The sequence below is a fragment of the Chanodichthys erythropterus genome, chromosome 23 (genome assembly GCF_024489055.1).
Source record: "Chanodichthys erythropterus isolate Z2021 chromosome 23, ASM2448905v1, whole genome shotgun sequence".
NCBI classification, from domain to species: domain Eukaryota; kingdom Metazoa; phylum Chordata; class Actinopteri; order Cypriniformes; family Xenocyprididae; genus Chanodichthys; species Chanodichthys erythropterus.
Window position 1 is genome coordinate 25,677,166 of NC_090243.1, and position 14,373 is coordinate 25,691,538.

The window sequence follows — 14,373 nt, forward strand, 5'->3', positions numbered from 1 at the left end:
TGCTATTCCTGTAAATTTGTTTTTGTTTTTATTTTATTATTGACTTTTTACTTGTCTTTACAATACATTACATTTTACATTTATATCTAAAATTTCTGTGTCATAACTGCCTGTTTTTTTTTTTTTTTTGTTTTTTTTTTGCAAAAAAACACCATTGGAAGGTGTAGCAAAAAAAGTTTGTTTTAGGCCCTGGTTATGACATTAATTTACTTACTCAGCAAAATTCTCTTCAAATTGCTCCGTCATGATTGCAGTTGAACTGAAAGAGAAAACTGACCATTGAAAAAGACTACTATGACAGTGAGAATTCAGCACTTGCATTGTGTAGATGCAGTCTAGGCATCTACACTCATAGGCAAATGAGTAACACCCCATTAACATTTTATAAACTAACAAGAAACTTTGATTAATGAGAGGTATGAAAAACAATAGTTACTGATTAGCTAATAGTGAACTACCACATTCAGATGAGCACTATTACTTACTAATTCGTTAATCAGAGATTCTTGTTAGTTAATAGTAGTTACTAGAGTGTTAATATTTCATTACTCATTTGTTCTTGTGTAGTTATTCATTATTGATGGAACGGTATTCTAAAGTGTTACAGATTTAATTTAAGCTTTTGTTCACTATTTATTCATGTGTGTTCTTAAGATGAACAGGAACAACATGACTGTGAGTAATTGATGACATTTTTTTTTTTTTTTTTTTAACCTTTGGGTGAAGTAACCCTTTAAGTGATCTGGAAACTTGACAATATTGTAAACCATGTTTCCCAATCGTTTTATTTGTGTTCATGCAAAAAAGATCATTTCTTGTCACAATAAAATACCAAAAAATCAAATTAAACTAACTAACTAACTAACTAACTAACTAATAAATAAGTAACATAAAAGGTATTGCATATTGCAAAAATTATGTACAGATGATACTATATATATATATATATATATATATATATATATATATATATATATATATATATATATATATCTTGGTCACTCTGCTTATTTGTTTGCTTTAAACAAGGTCTATATCTTTAAAACCATGTGAATACAGCTATATGTATAGCATATTTAGGACTGTGCAGTACAACTATAATGTGGGATGTTAAATATTATATTTGAGGTCCCACATTATATAAAGTGTCATTAACTATTTACTAACATCAGAATTATTCATTTGATACAATGCACTTGTTGTGTGTGTACATGTTTTTACATTGTACTCATATTTCAAAGTATGTACAGCTGTAATTAATTTCTGTATTTACAGTTATAATTACACTGTTTTCACTTTTCTTACCCCTTAGCCCACCCTCAAACCTAACTATACCACCAGACCTGCCCCTAACTTTACCTGTATTCCACCTCAATAGCAGCAAAAGTGCTTTGTAATATGAGCACAATAAGTACATTGTAAGGAATAATCCACGGCTAGCTGTGCATTAAACAACTGTAATGCATGACGTGGAGGCAAACAACCGCCACAAGCATTTTTTTTATTTATTTTTTTATATAAGTTGATAAAAGTTGTAAGGTGAATGTGAAAACTGTACACTGAACACACACAAAATAATTAGTTTTAGATTCACTCTAAAAAATGCTGGGTTGTTTCAACCCAAGTTTGGGTCAAAAATGGACAAACCCAACCATTGGGTTAAATTTTATGCATTTATGCATTTTTTAACCCAACGGTTGGGTTTGTCCATATTTGACCCAAACTTGGGTTGAAACAACCCAGCATTTTATAGAGTGTTGTGTGGAATGTTTTTTTTTTTTTTTCTTTATAATATATTTTCTGATGTTGTAACATTACATAAAAAAAAAATGTAAAAAATAATGTTTTGTACATTTCTTTATTTTTCCTCTCTCTCGCTCTCTCTCTCTCTTTTAATATGTACATTCTATGGAAATATTTTGTACTCATTATTTACAATGAACATTTAACAGCAGTACATATACTGTAGTATAGTCTGTATTTGGGACTCGTGCAGTTAAATAAAATTATTATTTTTTTAAATGATGGTCTCCTGTTAAGGTTTTCTTTTCTTAGTGAACATTTAGGCGTCGGCCTTTTAACAGGTTAATGATTGAAAGAGGTGCATATTTTAAGCTGTTGTCACCTCGAATCATAGCTAAAAATATCTTTAACACCATGTGCAACAAGTGAATAATAAATGATGCATATGAAGGCATTCTGGAGGTCAGGATTGGGCGGCCCTTGAAGGCCTGGGATTATAAAAAGAGATCTATGTGTGTGGAGCATAACCATACAGGCAAAATGAAGGTCTTTTTGCTCTTGGGATTGGTGGCTGTTGCTCTCTGTGAGCCTACCAAATTTGTGGGGTAAATTCTTAGACATATTTTTCTCTGTTGAACCAAAAAAATTACACTGGAGCTAATATCTAAGATGGTAAAGAATATCTTTCTTCACACTTTTCTAGAGATAAAGTCCTCCGTCTGAAGCCTTTAAATGATGAACATGTGACAATAATCAGGGAACTGGGCCAAAAAGTCAAGGTAAAATTTAAACTCTTTTTAAATATTTGTGTATGTGTAAAAATTGTACCTTTTTGTCCATAAAAAATTCTGGTAATAAACAATGACCATGTAGGACCAACCTTGGCCACCAGGTGGCACTATCAGCAAGCATGAATTCTAATGCTTAAAAGGCAAATTTTTGTTACTTTATCTGTTGATTTATTGTTGAATATATAATTAATTAAAAGAACCTTCTAAGGTTCTTGTAGCTAATCTAAATTAAGACAAAATTCTATCTAATGTTACAGTGTCTTCTAATACAGTATATCTCTCAATGAAATTAATTTAAGTAATGGCATCAATATTCCCATGAAGATCATTAAACAACTAGAAATAACTCCACTTGTCAAACATTAGATAGAAACACATACAGAGAGAGAGACAGAGAGCAAAAAAGAGAAAATTACAGGGATTTTGGCAACACTTTATTTCGATAGTGTACTTTAGACATTCTACTACAAGTAACTTACATCAACGTATTCTACTACCCAAAACTTAAAAAAAGTCTACTAATACTCTAATGACTGTTAGTTGATATGTAGTTGCAAAGTTACTTGTAGTTAGTAGAATGTCTGGTGACACTTTATTTTAAGGTGAGATAGTTACATGTTATTACATGTACTTACTCTAGTAATAACAGTACATTATGCATAATTACAAGTAACTAACCCTTAAACCAAACCCTAACTGTAACTCCCTATATTAAGTACATGTAGTTAATTAATATTACTTACTTATTTGAGTAAGTACAATGAAACTATGTCACCTTAAAATAAAGTGTAACTGAATGTCTAAAGTGGACCATCGAAATAATTTAATTTAATTTAATTTAATTTAATTTAATTTAATTTAATTTAATTTAATTTAATTTAATTTAATTTAATTTAATTTAATTTAATTTAATTTAATTTAATTTAATTTAATTTAATTTAATTTAATTTAATTTAATTTAATTTTAAGACACAACAATACTTTATTCACCTTGCAGTTTTAGACCTTCTGGGATTTTGAGATCAACAGACTGTATAAAATTCTAATATCAATTCTAAAGTCCTCTATATGGCCATTTTGTTATTACAGACAGGAGCTAACCATCTTCACAATATGGCAGCAATTTACTTGTGTAAAAAAAAAAAAAAAAAAAAAGATATTTGTTTTAAACAATGTCTCTGGGTGCCTATCATACACACGATGCCATGTGACTCCATGTGCTCCAAGTGTTTTTTATTAGTTTCAGCTTGACACAGTTATCATTTTCACATCCAGCGCCACGTTGTTTAAACAGCAAATGTGCTCGCACCCATCTGTTCACCCATGGGCCTGCTGGTCTAAAAACGTGGTGTGTTCAGGTGCACTGTTGGCGTGTCGCTGTTTTGAAAACGACTGCGCCATTGACCAACTGAAACCTGGTCTAACCTGGTCCGCTCTTTGTTTTTGTTTTTGTTTTTTTTTTTTTTTTAAGTAATATGCGTCTACAGTCGTTCTGCTTGTATAAATAGTGATGCCATGGTGCAAGTGAAGCTGGCTTTTAAAGGGAGAGTCTGATTGGTTTATTGCACGTTACACCCAAATCACACCCATGACTCATTAAGAAAGTAGGGACAACTCTTTTGGACCATGCACCTGGCACACCAACCATTTTTTCTGTCGTTAAACTAGCAAAAGTGGATTCGGACATGCGTACACCTCTGCCATGCGCTTCAGGCAATGTGCTTAGATCGTTAAAATAGGGCCCTAGTAGCCTAGCTGGATTTCATCAGGACACATGGTTGCACATCCACAATGTCAGTAAATGTACATGCTGCACCCCCTGCAGGTGGATTTCTGGAGACCTGACAGTTCTGACCTCGTGAGCACCGGCATGAATGTTGACATTCATGTTCCTGCAGCCGGGCTTGACATGGTCTTCACCATTTTACAGCAGAGTGGCATGGAAGCTAAGTAAGTCTTTCACAAACACGTATGTTGCGTTAGACTGTGAAATGAACAACACAGGCTCATGCCTGGCACTTATATTATGGTTCAGAATGTGTAACGACATACAATGACATGGAACTCTAAAGTACTGTACTTCATAGAAAGCCATGTTAGGTAATTATTGATATTCTTAGAATTTATTAGCTGGTGTAAAGCTTTAAAATAACTCATTGTCTTTGCAGGGTCATGTTTGAAGATCTTCAGGAGGCTGTGGAGGCCCAGATGGACAACATGAGGGTGACAAAAGCCCATGACTACACAAAGTACAACAGCTGGGCAACGGTATGACTGCCAGTGCACTCTTAATTCCTCTTAAACTTTTATCCATTAATTAATTTATTTATTTATTTATTTTCCATTCCAGTCGTGTAATGATGTTTTTTTCTCACCTTCAGATTAATGACTGGGTAGTCTCCATCAGCTCTGCCAATGCTAACCTGATCAGCAGGCAGGTGATCGGGAACACGTATGAGGGACGCCCCATGCACCTTCTGAAGGTAAAGTCCTGGTAAATCAGCTTACAGAACTCTGTATACCCTTGTGAAAAAGTAGTGCACAGCATACTTTTAAAAAGAGTACTTATTACAGAAATAATACACTTTAAAAATAGTACACACAAGTGTGAATTGAATGTAATGAAAATGTATATTACGGCAAGTAATACAGTAAAAAACAGTAATATTGTGAAATATTATTACAATTTAAAATAACTGTGTACTGTTTAAATATATTTGACAAAGTAATTTATTCCTGTGATCAAAGCTGAATTTTCAGCATCGTTACTCCAGTCTTCAGTGTCACATGATCCTTCAGAAATCATTCTAATATGCTGATCTGCTGCTCAAGAAACATTTATGATTATTTTCAATGTTGAAAACAGTTGTGTACTTTTTTTTTTCAGGATTCCTTGATGAATAGAAAGTTCAAAAGAACAGCATTTATCTGAAATACAAAGCTTCTGTAGCATTATACACTACCGTTCAAAAGTTTGGGGTCAGTAAGAATTTTTATTTTTATTTTTTTGAAAAGAAATTAAAGAAATGAATACTTTTATTCAGCAAGGATGCATTAAATCAATCAAAAGTGTCAGTAAAGACATTTATAATGCTGCAAAAGATTAGATTTCAGATAAACACTGTTCTTTTGAACTTTCTATTCATCAAATAATCCTGAAAAAAAATATTGTACACAAATATTTTGTACAATTGTACACATTAAATGTTTCTTGAGCAGCAGATCAGCATATTAGAATGATTTCTGAAGGATCATGTGACACTGAAGACTGGAGTAAAGATGCTGAAAATTCAGCTTTGCATCACAGGAATAAATTACTTTGTCAAATATATTAAAATAGAAAACAGTTATTTTAAATTGTAATAATATTTCACAATATTACAGTTTTTTTTACAGTATTTTTTATTAAATAAATGTAGCCTTGGTGAGCAGACGAAACTTCTTTTAAAAACATAAAAAAATCTTAGTGGTTCCACATTTTTGGACTGTACTGTATATATCTATAGTTATTACTATAGTAACTACTGTACATGTAACAATGGCACTGTAAAATAAATTGTTACCTCACACATTTTAGATTTAAAGTACACATTGAGTACAATTAAGCACACTTCTTTTACACAAGGGTATGATCAACTCAGCATCTATCACAGTGTATAGGAAATTTTCTTAAGTGATGGACTGACCAATGTATTGGCCAGATATATTAATTGGCTGATATATGACAATTTTGAGATTATCTGCATTGGTTACCAACACAATAACATTGTTCAGCTCAATACTAAATATGGTTGTTTTAACAATAAAACACTTGAAATTTTCCTCTGACAGATTGGAAAGAAGACAGGTTCTGCTAAGCCAGCTGTCTTCATGGACTGTGGCTTTCATGCCAGAGAATGGATCACTCATGCTTTCTGTCAGTGGTTCGTAAATGAGGTACAGGATAAACAATTTCTTTCTTTTTTTATTAATGTCTTTCTTTCAAGAGATCTATCAATCTAAATTAAATTTTACTCATAATCAGGCTGTTTCCACCTATGGAAGTGATCCTGAGATGACCAACCTTCTGGATAGAATGGATTTCTTTGTTCTGCCTGTCTTCAACATTGATGGCTATGAATACACCTGGACCAAGGTTCATGACATTTGTGTTGCCAAAATATATTATTCATATTGTACAGTATATTGAAATATGTTCTTAAAAAAATGTTTGATCTAAATGCTTATCCTTAAAAGCACTTTAAGTTTTTCTTTAGCCAGCGTTAGCATTGTTATTCTTCCTGCATTGCCTACTTATAGTACCGATATTTTTCATGTAAGTGACTCAGATGACTCATCATAAACCTTTTAAACTGGCATAAAAACTACTGAACGCTCCTTTAAAAGCTTGTAGACAGATATAGCCTATATTACCCATGCTTCAATTTGTATTACTTCATATCATATTTGTATTGTTCCGTATTGTTTCTCTCTATTCATTCTAAAATGTGGAGGGAAAGTAACAATAAAGAACCAGTGGGTGTGCCCAAACGATCGATTTTGACTTTAATTTATATAGTAGAGTGAAAAACAATGATCTGAAAATTCTTGTTTTGATCACACAGGACAGGATGTGGAGAAAGACTAGATCCAGGAATAGTGGCTCCAGCTGTATTGGTGCTGACCCCAACAGAAACTTTGATGCTGGATGGTGCAGTGAGTACACGCTTCCTATTAAATCTATTGTGATAAACTAATACTATATATCAGAAATCAAGTCAAATGTCTAGTCGCACAACATTGCTTAGCGAGCTTAACGAGCAAAGCTTCCTTGGTCTACCATTTTCAGCACTGGTTAATCACCAGCTAAAGGTTCGTTGGTGAAAAACAACGCCATGCCAGCTAGACCTGCAACAAACCAGCCAAACCACACTGAGATAGATTTTTCCGCAAGTTTGTTTGAAATCTGATAATATGAAATTTAGGAGTCTTGGACAGTGTTCTATAATTAGAGTAACATATCAGGGCATATTACCTTGTAATTTATTAAATATGTTTGGGTTATTTTCCAGTAAACACACAGCTAAAGTAGTTCCAGGCAGGTCTTGACCGCATTACAGATCCATATCACTTCGCCAAATAATTTCAGTTATTTCAAATAGGGCTGCACAACGATTAATCGCGATTAATCGTTTGCAAAATAAAAGTCTGTGTTTACGTAATATATGTGTGTGTTCTGTGTATATTAATTATGTATATATAAATACATGCACATACATGTATATATTTAAGAAAAAAATGATATTTATATATAAAATATTTATATTTATATGTAATCTAAAATATATATAAATATGTATATTTATTTATACATGTATATTTTTATTTTTATTTTATACATGTATGTGCATGTATTTATATATATATATATATATATATATATATATATATATATATATATATATATATATATATATATATATATAATTATTATACACAGAACACACACATATATTATGTAAACACAGACTTTTATTTTGCAAACGATTAATCGCGATTAATCGTTGTGCAGCCCTAATTTCAAAGCTCCTTACAGCCTACAAAAGCAAATGAACCCAAACCAACACAGATACACTAACCAACAAGCAAATAAATATAACAAACATTTCCATGACAAACTTTAAATGAAATTAGGTTTCATTATCTATATAAATCATTATCTTTCTTCCACTCTCTACATTATTCCTACATATACAGTTTACAATCAATCAAGTGTTTATATGTCCTATCGAACAGATTACAAAAGGTTTAAACCACCCCTTAAATGAAGTTTCAATTGGATTTGGCCATTTCACTCAGATTGACGTGGTTACATGCAACTTTTTTTTCCCTATTGCAAACAGATTATTAGGTAATTTGTAAATGCAGCTAGTGTTAATATTTGAAATCAACCCAAACAAACACACTCCTTCCTTCATTGCTCCATCCCAAAATGTATGAACACGCAATGCAAGAGTGGATGTCTCTTTATCATAGCTGAAGCGAAGCAAAATAATGCTTTGTGTAAAATAAAGCGAAGACAGTGAGCAAACAAAAAGAAAGAACAAAAAATGAACGTACAGTACGCAAGTTTGTTGTCAGTCGCCAGCAGCACACTAGCTCCAGACAAACAATTTCTCTCCTGTTACTATAGCTAACATTACAACAACAGCATATCTTGGTTATGTGAAACAGAACAAAACCAATTTTACTCAAGTATGGAGCAGAGTTAAAACAACCTCAGCATCTGTTTTCAGGCCTCCCGCTCAGGTCTCTTCAGTGCTGGAGAGCTTTTCTAATATTCTGTAAACATCTTCTTGCTCATAACCCTTCTATTTTCCAGTGATATTCTTCTTTTGTAATGTCTCTCAGCCGTTTCTCTTTTTACAGTCTTTCTTCAAATCTCCTGCTTGTTCGCTCTGTCTCCTCCCCCATCATGAGTGGACACGCCCCCTACTGCTGATTGGCTACAAGTGTGTTGTGGTGCTCTGTCCGAACTGCATTTCTCAGAAATCACTTATGCCACTGTTACTAGCTCTAAATGACATTTTGAAATAAGCAACAGAGGTTTGGGATGAGATATGTAAGAAATTAGTGCATTTTCAGGACAAAACCTGACAAATTGAAATATTGAAATAAAACATCTGAACAATGTCTTGATGCGTGGTAACGTCTCGGTTACATAGGTAACCCTCGTTCCCTGAAGGAGGGAACGGAGACGTACGTCGAACGTGACCGACTGAATGGGAACCATAGTATAAGTGGAATAATTAGAAACCGCCTTGGGTGTACATTATTTTTCCAATAATTTAATGTTTGTTCACTTTCCAGCCACTGGAGCTTCCAGCAACCCTTGCAGTGACACCTACTGTGGAAGCAGCCCAGAATCTGAAATTGAGTCCAAGAATTTGGCCAACTTCATCCGCACCAACAAGTCTATCATCAAGGCCTACCTGACTGTCCACTCATATTCCCAGCTGCTCCTCTTCCCATATTCCTACAAATACGGCCTGGCTGCTGACCACTCAGAGCTGGTACCTGTTCATAAACACATACACACATGCATTGTAGCACACTACAGAAATGTCCATTGCATTTTCATATATTTGAGCTTCTTAGAGTCAGTAGTCTCTCACTGCAGAACACTCGAGATCCAGGGGGCGGAGTCGGTTAGGTTAAGGGATATGTAAAGTGGGAGGAGTTGGATCCAGATCCAGGGGATGGAGATTGATAGATAGATCTAGATCCAACCCCACCCCTTATGTTCTGCTGTGAGGACAATCTCCTTAGAGTGGTAAATCTGGCACAACTCTGTGTATTGACTTGTACATTGTCTTTTTTTGGCAGCTGAGTGTGTCTCAGGGAGCTATTGCGGCTTTACGCAGCCTGTACGGAACCAGATACACTAGCGGTCCTGGTGCTACGACCATCTGTGAGTAAAAAGAGTCCAAGATAAAAGCTCTGATTCTAAAGCTATGAAGAGAGCTGCCTGCTTCAGCATCTATCTAACACAAATGCACATTGGTCTAGGCATCTTTTAACTTGAATGGAACCTCACCAATCACAGTTGGTTTCAGAGCCATTTTGCAGGTTGTGAGCAGGTTTTTGCTGATTTGTGCGTCCTAAAACCTGACCCTTCTCATTGCAGACCCTGCTGCTGGTGGCTCTGATGACTGGGCTTATGACCTGGGAGTGAAGTACTCGTACACCTTCGAGCTGCGCGACGAAGGTCGTTATGGTTTCCTGCTGCCCGAGTCCCAGATCAAGCCCACTTGTGAGGAGACCATGCTGGCTGTCAAATACATCGCTAGCTATGTGCTCAACAACCTGTACTGAGATGGAACTGTCTGAATGAATACATCAGGGTTTGTTTCTTATAAAATACCATGATCAGTAAAGCAATAAAACACCAAAGTCTGTTTGTTGAATGATATCTGATGTATGAGACGTCCATTAGATAGAAGCAATTAGTAACTATTTATACAAAATATACAGTGGTCCCAAAGAGTATTTGGACACTTTTACACACTTGTCTGAATGTGATGGCATTATGTGGAAAAAAAATACAAATAAATTCAAAAGTGGCATCTGCAAACAAATAGGGTTAGACCTTTTCTCAGAAATAACTTCACTTTTCTGAGCCATTTTGGCAGGTGGTATTTTAGTGGATGTATGAGGTCAGTTCTGCTCAAGTTCTTTGAGGTCCTGAGGAACCACAATTCAGATCATGGGGAGAGTGGGGTAAGATGAGCCAGGGTGTTTCCTATCATTTTAAATTATCAAAGGGTTCTAAAAATATGGCTTATAAAAAAAAAAAAAAAAAAAAAAAAAAGTGTTTATCTGGCTCAATTTACCCAAGGTTAGGGGTAAGTTGATCCAAGTCAGTAGGTGGGTGTAAACTGATCATCTAACTGAATCTGAATCAAACCCATGTGAAATTTTAAATATAATTTACCTCTTTTAAATACTAACTTAATAATCACATTTCCTTTTACAAATAGTCATATTTCTTTTTTTTTTTTAAGCTAACTTAAAACAACATAAAACCAACCAAATGAAGTTGGAATTTCAGTATGATTAATTGATTGCATTTCTGAAACAATATGTTGAACATTGAAACCTTCCCCTAAACAGAGAGTAAAATTAAATAAAAAACTAAATAAGAATGAATAAATGTCACTGAAACTAATAAACATTTTAGTCAAAAGGTTCTTGACATGGTATTTTCTGCAATGTTGAACATGTTAGACTACAGGTGGAAAGATACATGTGATTAAACATCCTCTGGTTCATATCAGAGAAAGATTTGGTGTACTTGTACACTGTTCCTATCAAATAAACTCGAAAATAAAGATAAATTAAACCAGTTGCATAATAACACATTGAAATAACACCAGTTTATACTTCAGATTCAACTTAAATTCAGTGCCTTATGGTGGGGTAAGTTAAAACGCTGGCTCAATTTACCCCACAGCATTTGGCTCACTTCGCCCCATAGCTGCCATTTTAGGAAAAGCTAGCTAGCTAGCTTAACAATTCAGAAAAATATATTTAGCTATGACTTGCATGGTTTTATACGTTATTAAATCACCAATAAAGATGGGTGGTTCTAAAATATATGGTCACATGACAATAAAATGGTGTGGTTGCCAAGATACAGGGGGTGGGTCAACTTACCCACTGGCTCATCTTACCCCACTCTCCCCTACAGCATGAACATGATCCACTAACGACTAGAAAGATAGACAGACAAACATTTTGTCTTAATTTTGATACATCTGTTGTGTTATAATTTGAAACCTAACAAACTTATTTTTTTCTAAATGGTTTGCTTGAAAAGTGTGTTTGTGCCACTGATCTATAAGATACTATATTTAGATAAGTGGGTTGTGCTATATTTATCCAAAATAAATTGCACTTGGTTTGACATTGTTATATAATGAAAATACATTTAAACATTTTTAGTGTGGCTTGAGAGTCCGAGTATTTTCGAGGCTGTTTATACACTAGTAAACTGTAATTCTGCTCCACAATTCAATGCCCCACTTTTCTGTAGTGCCACATATTATATATGGCAGATAGATAATCTATTACATAGCATAAAAAGAAAATAGCCCTTTGGTACCTTAGTGAATACTGAGGGGAGAACAGTCCGATTCAGGACAGTTTTTAGAAGTCTCACCACTTGATGTCTCCCTTTCACAACAATCATATTAAGGAGAATATCGCCCCCTAATGGAGAAGGTCATTTCCGTCACTGCTATTTGACACATGGACTCCGACTGCATCTGAAATTGCATACTTCCCTACTATATGAAAAACAGCACGTGACAAAAGTAGTATGTCTGAATTCATGAGAGCAGGCAAAAAAGTACCTGGATGATCTACTTCTTCTGGCTAGATCCTGAAGTGTGCATATGATGGACACTTTACTATCCCATGAGGCCATGGAAGGATTTGTAAATGATGGTGACGTGATGCAACTGGTCATGTGATAAGGGCAACATGGCGAATGTAGTACATTCAAATTACATTCATACTATATAGAATGTCGTGAAGTAATTACTTATTCAAAATAAGTACCTACTTAAGATTGTATGTGATTTCGGACGCAGCCGTGCTAAACAAGCTGGAAGACTGTCTGAAAGCAGTTTCAGGTTACTATGAAAGCACATTTTTATTGAAACTGGTTTAGGCCCAATAGGAAAAGTGGTTTAGAAAATGGATGGATAGTTTTAGGCTGCCTCGCAAGGGACCATAACATAACGTCTTCTTTAAGTTTAAAACCTTTAAATTTAAAGGGATAGTTCACCCAAAAATGAAAATGTGATGTTTATCTGCTTACCCCCAGGGCATCCAAGATGTAGATGACTTTTTTTCTTCAGTGGAACGCAAATTATGATTTTTAACTGCAACCGCTGCCGTCTGTCAGTCAAATAATAGCAGTGATTGGGAACTTGAACAATAAGAGTCCGAAAAACTTCCATAGACAAATCCAAATTAAACCCTGCGGATCGTGGCGGCACATTGATGTCCTAAAACACGAAACGATCGGTTTGTGCGAGAAACCGAACAGTATTTATATAATTTTTTACCTCTAATACACTACTATGTTCAACTTCGTTCAGCTTCCGGCTAGTGAGGTCTGATCGCGCTCTGACAACGGAAGTGATGTCTCGCGCTCATTGAAGTATATGGGCGAGACATCACTTCCGTCACCAGAACGCGTTTTTTGACCTCACTAACAGGAAGCTGAACGAAGTTGGACATAGTGGTGTATTAGAGGTAAAAATTATATAAATAATGTTCGGTTTCTCGCACAAACCGATCGTTTCATGTCTTAGGACATTAATGTGTCGTCACGAGCCGCAGGGTTTAATTTTGATTTGTCTAAGCAAGTTTTATTTACTGTTATAGTTGAAGTTCCCATCTACTGCTATTATTTGACTGACAGACGGCAGCGGTTGCAGTTAAAAATCATCATTTTCGTTCGACTGAAGAAAAAAAGTCACCTACATCTTGGATGCACTGGGGGTAAGCAGATAAACATTTTGGGTGAACTATCCCTTTAACTGAGTGCATGAAGCAATGCAAACCGCATGACAGTATGTAGCCTACACAGTACCCTTGAACAGAGATTTCATCAGCTGTCTCTCCTTAGGAACTTAAATCACAGAATGACTGAACTTGTGGACTTGCACCAAAGAGTGAAGAGTCTTTCAAATGTAAAATCTCGATAGGAACATGATGACTTTAATGGGTGCTTCTCTCTCTAATATGACATTGTTTTGTTGATGGATGAGTTTGGTACTCGTTAATGTTTTGCTCCATACATCACCATCACTTGCACATCACCAACCAGTTTTCTCACAATCACAATCACGGTCACCATGGCGGTCAAAAGAGATTAAAGGAAATGTTGTTATTTAATGAAGGTTCATTAGGCCAAACTGCATTGTATCTTTGAAACATTCATTTTCTGTGAAGCTGTTTTAAAATTGTATGCTCTGCATAGCATATAATTTAATAAGGTCAGAAAAAATGGAAATGAATTTAAGGAGGCAAGAACTGAGGCAGCTGGCCAGTTCACATTACCGGGCAGCGAATGTTGACCAACTGTTTCCTGTGTTCTTTCTCCAGTGGGTGCTTGATGGCTTAGGTCTTCTTTAAATATATCAGTTTTAAGGATCCATTTTCAGATTTCATGCTAAAATTCTTTTACCTTTTGTCATTGGGCAAACATAATTAAATGCACAGGTCTTGTAAGATACATTATATGACTCTGTCGCCATCTAGTGTTCCTATCTGACCATTTCCAGGA

General features: G+C 34.9%; 1 protein-coding gene across 1 annotated transcript; it reads left to right on the forward strand.

Annotated features, from left to right (window-relative positions):
- The first annotated feature begins 2,234 nt into the window (after nt 1-2,234).
- cpb1 (carboxypeptidase B1 (tissue)) lies at nt 2,235-10,466 on the forward strand. The gene is made up of 11 exons (XM_067378307.1): nt 2,235-2,348; nt 2,447-2,522; nt 4,360-4,484; nt 4,703-4,802; nt 4,916-5,017; nt 6,366-6,470; nt 6,559-6,669; nt 7,139-7,229; nt 9,384-9,586; nt 9,900-9,984; nt 10,201-10,466. Exons 1-11 carry the CDS (start codon nt 2,254-2,256, stop codon nt 10,386-10,388), a joined length of 1,281 nt encoding a protein of 426 aa, XP_067234408.1. The 5' UTR covers nt 2,235-2,253; the 3' UTR covers nt 10,389-10,466.
- The last annotated feature ends 3,907 nt before the right edge of the window (nt 10,467-14,373 follow it).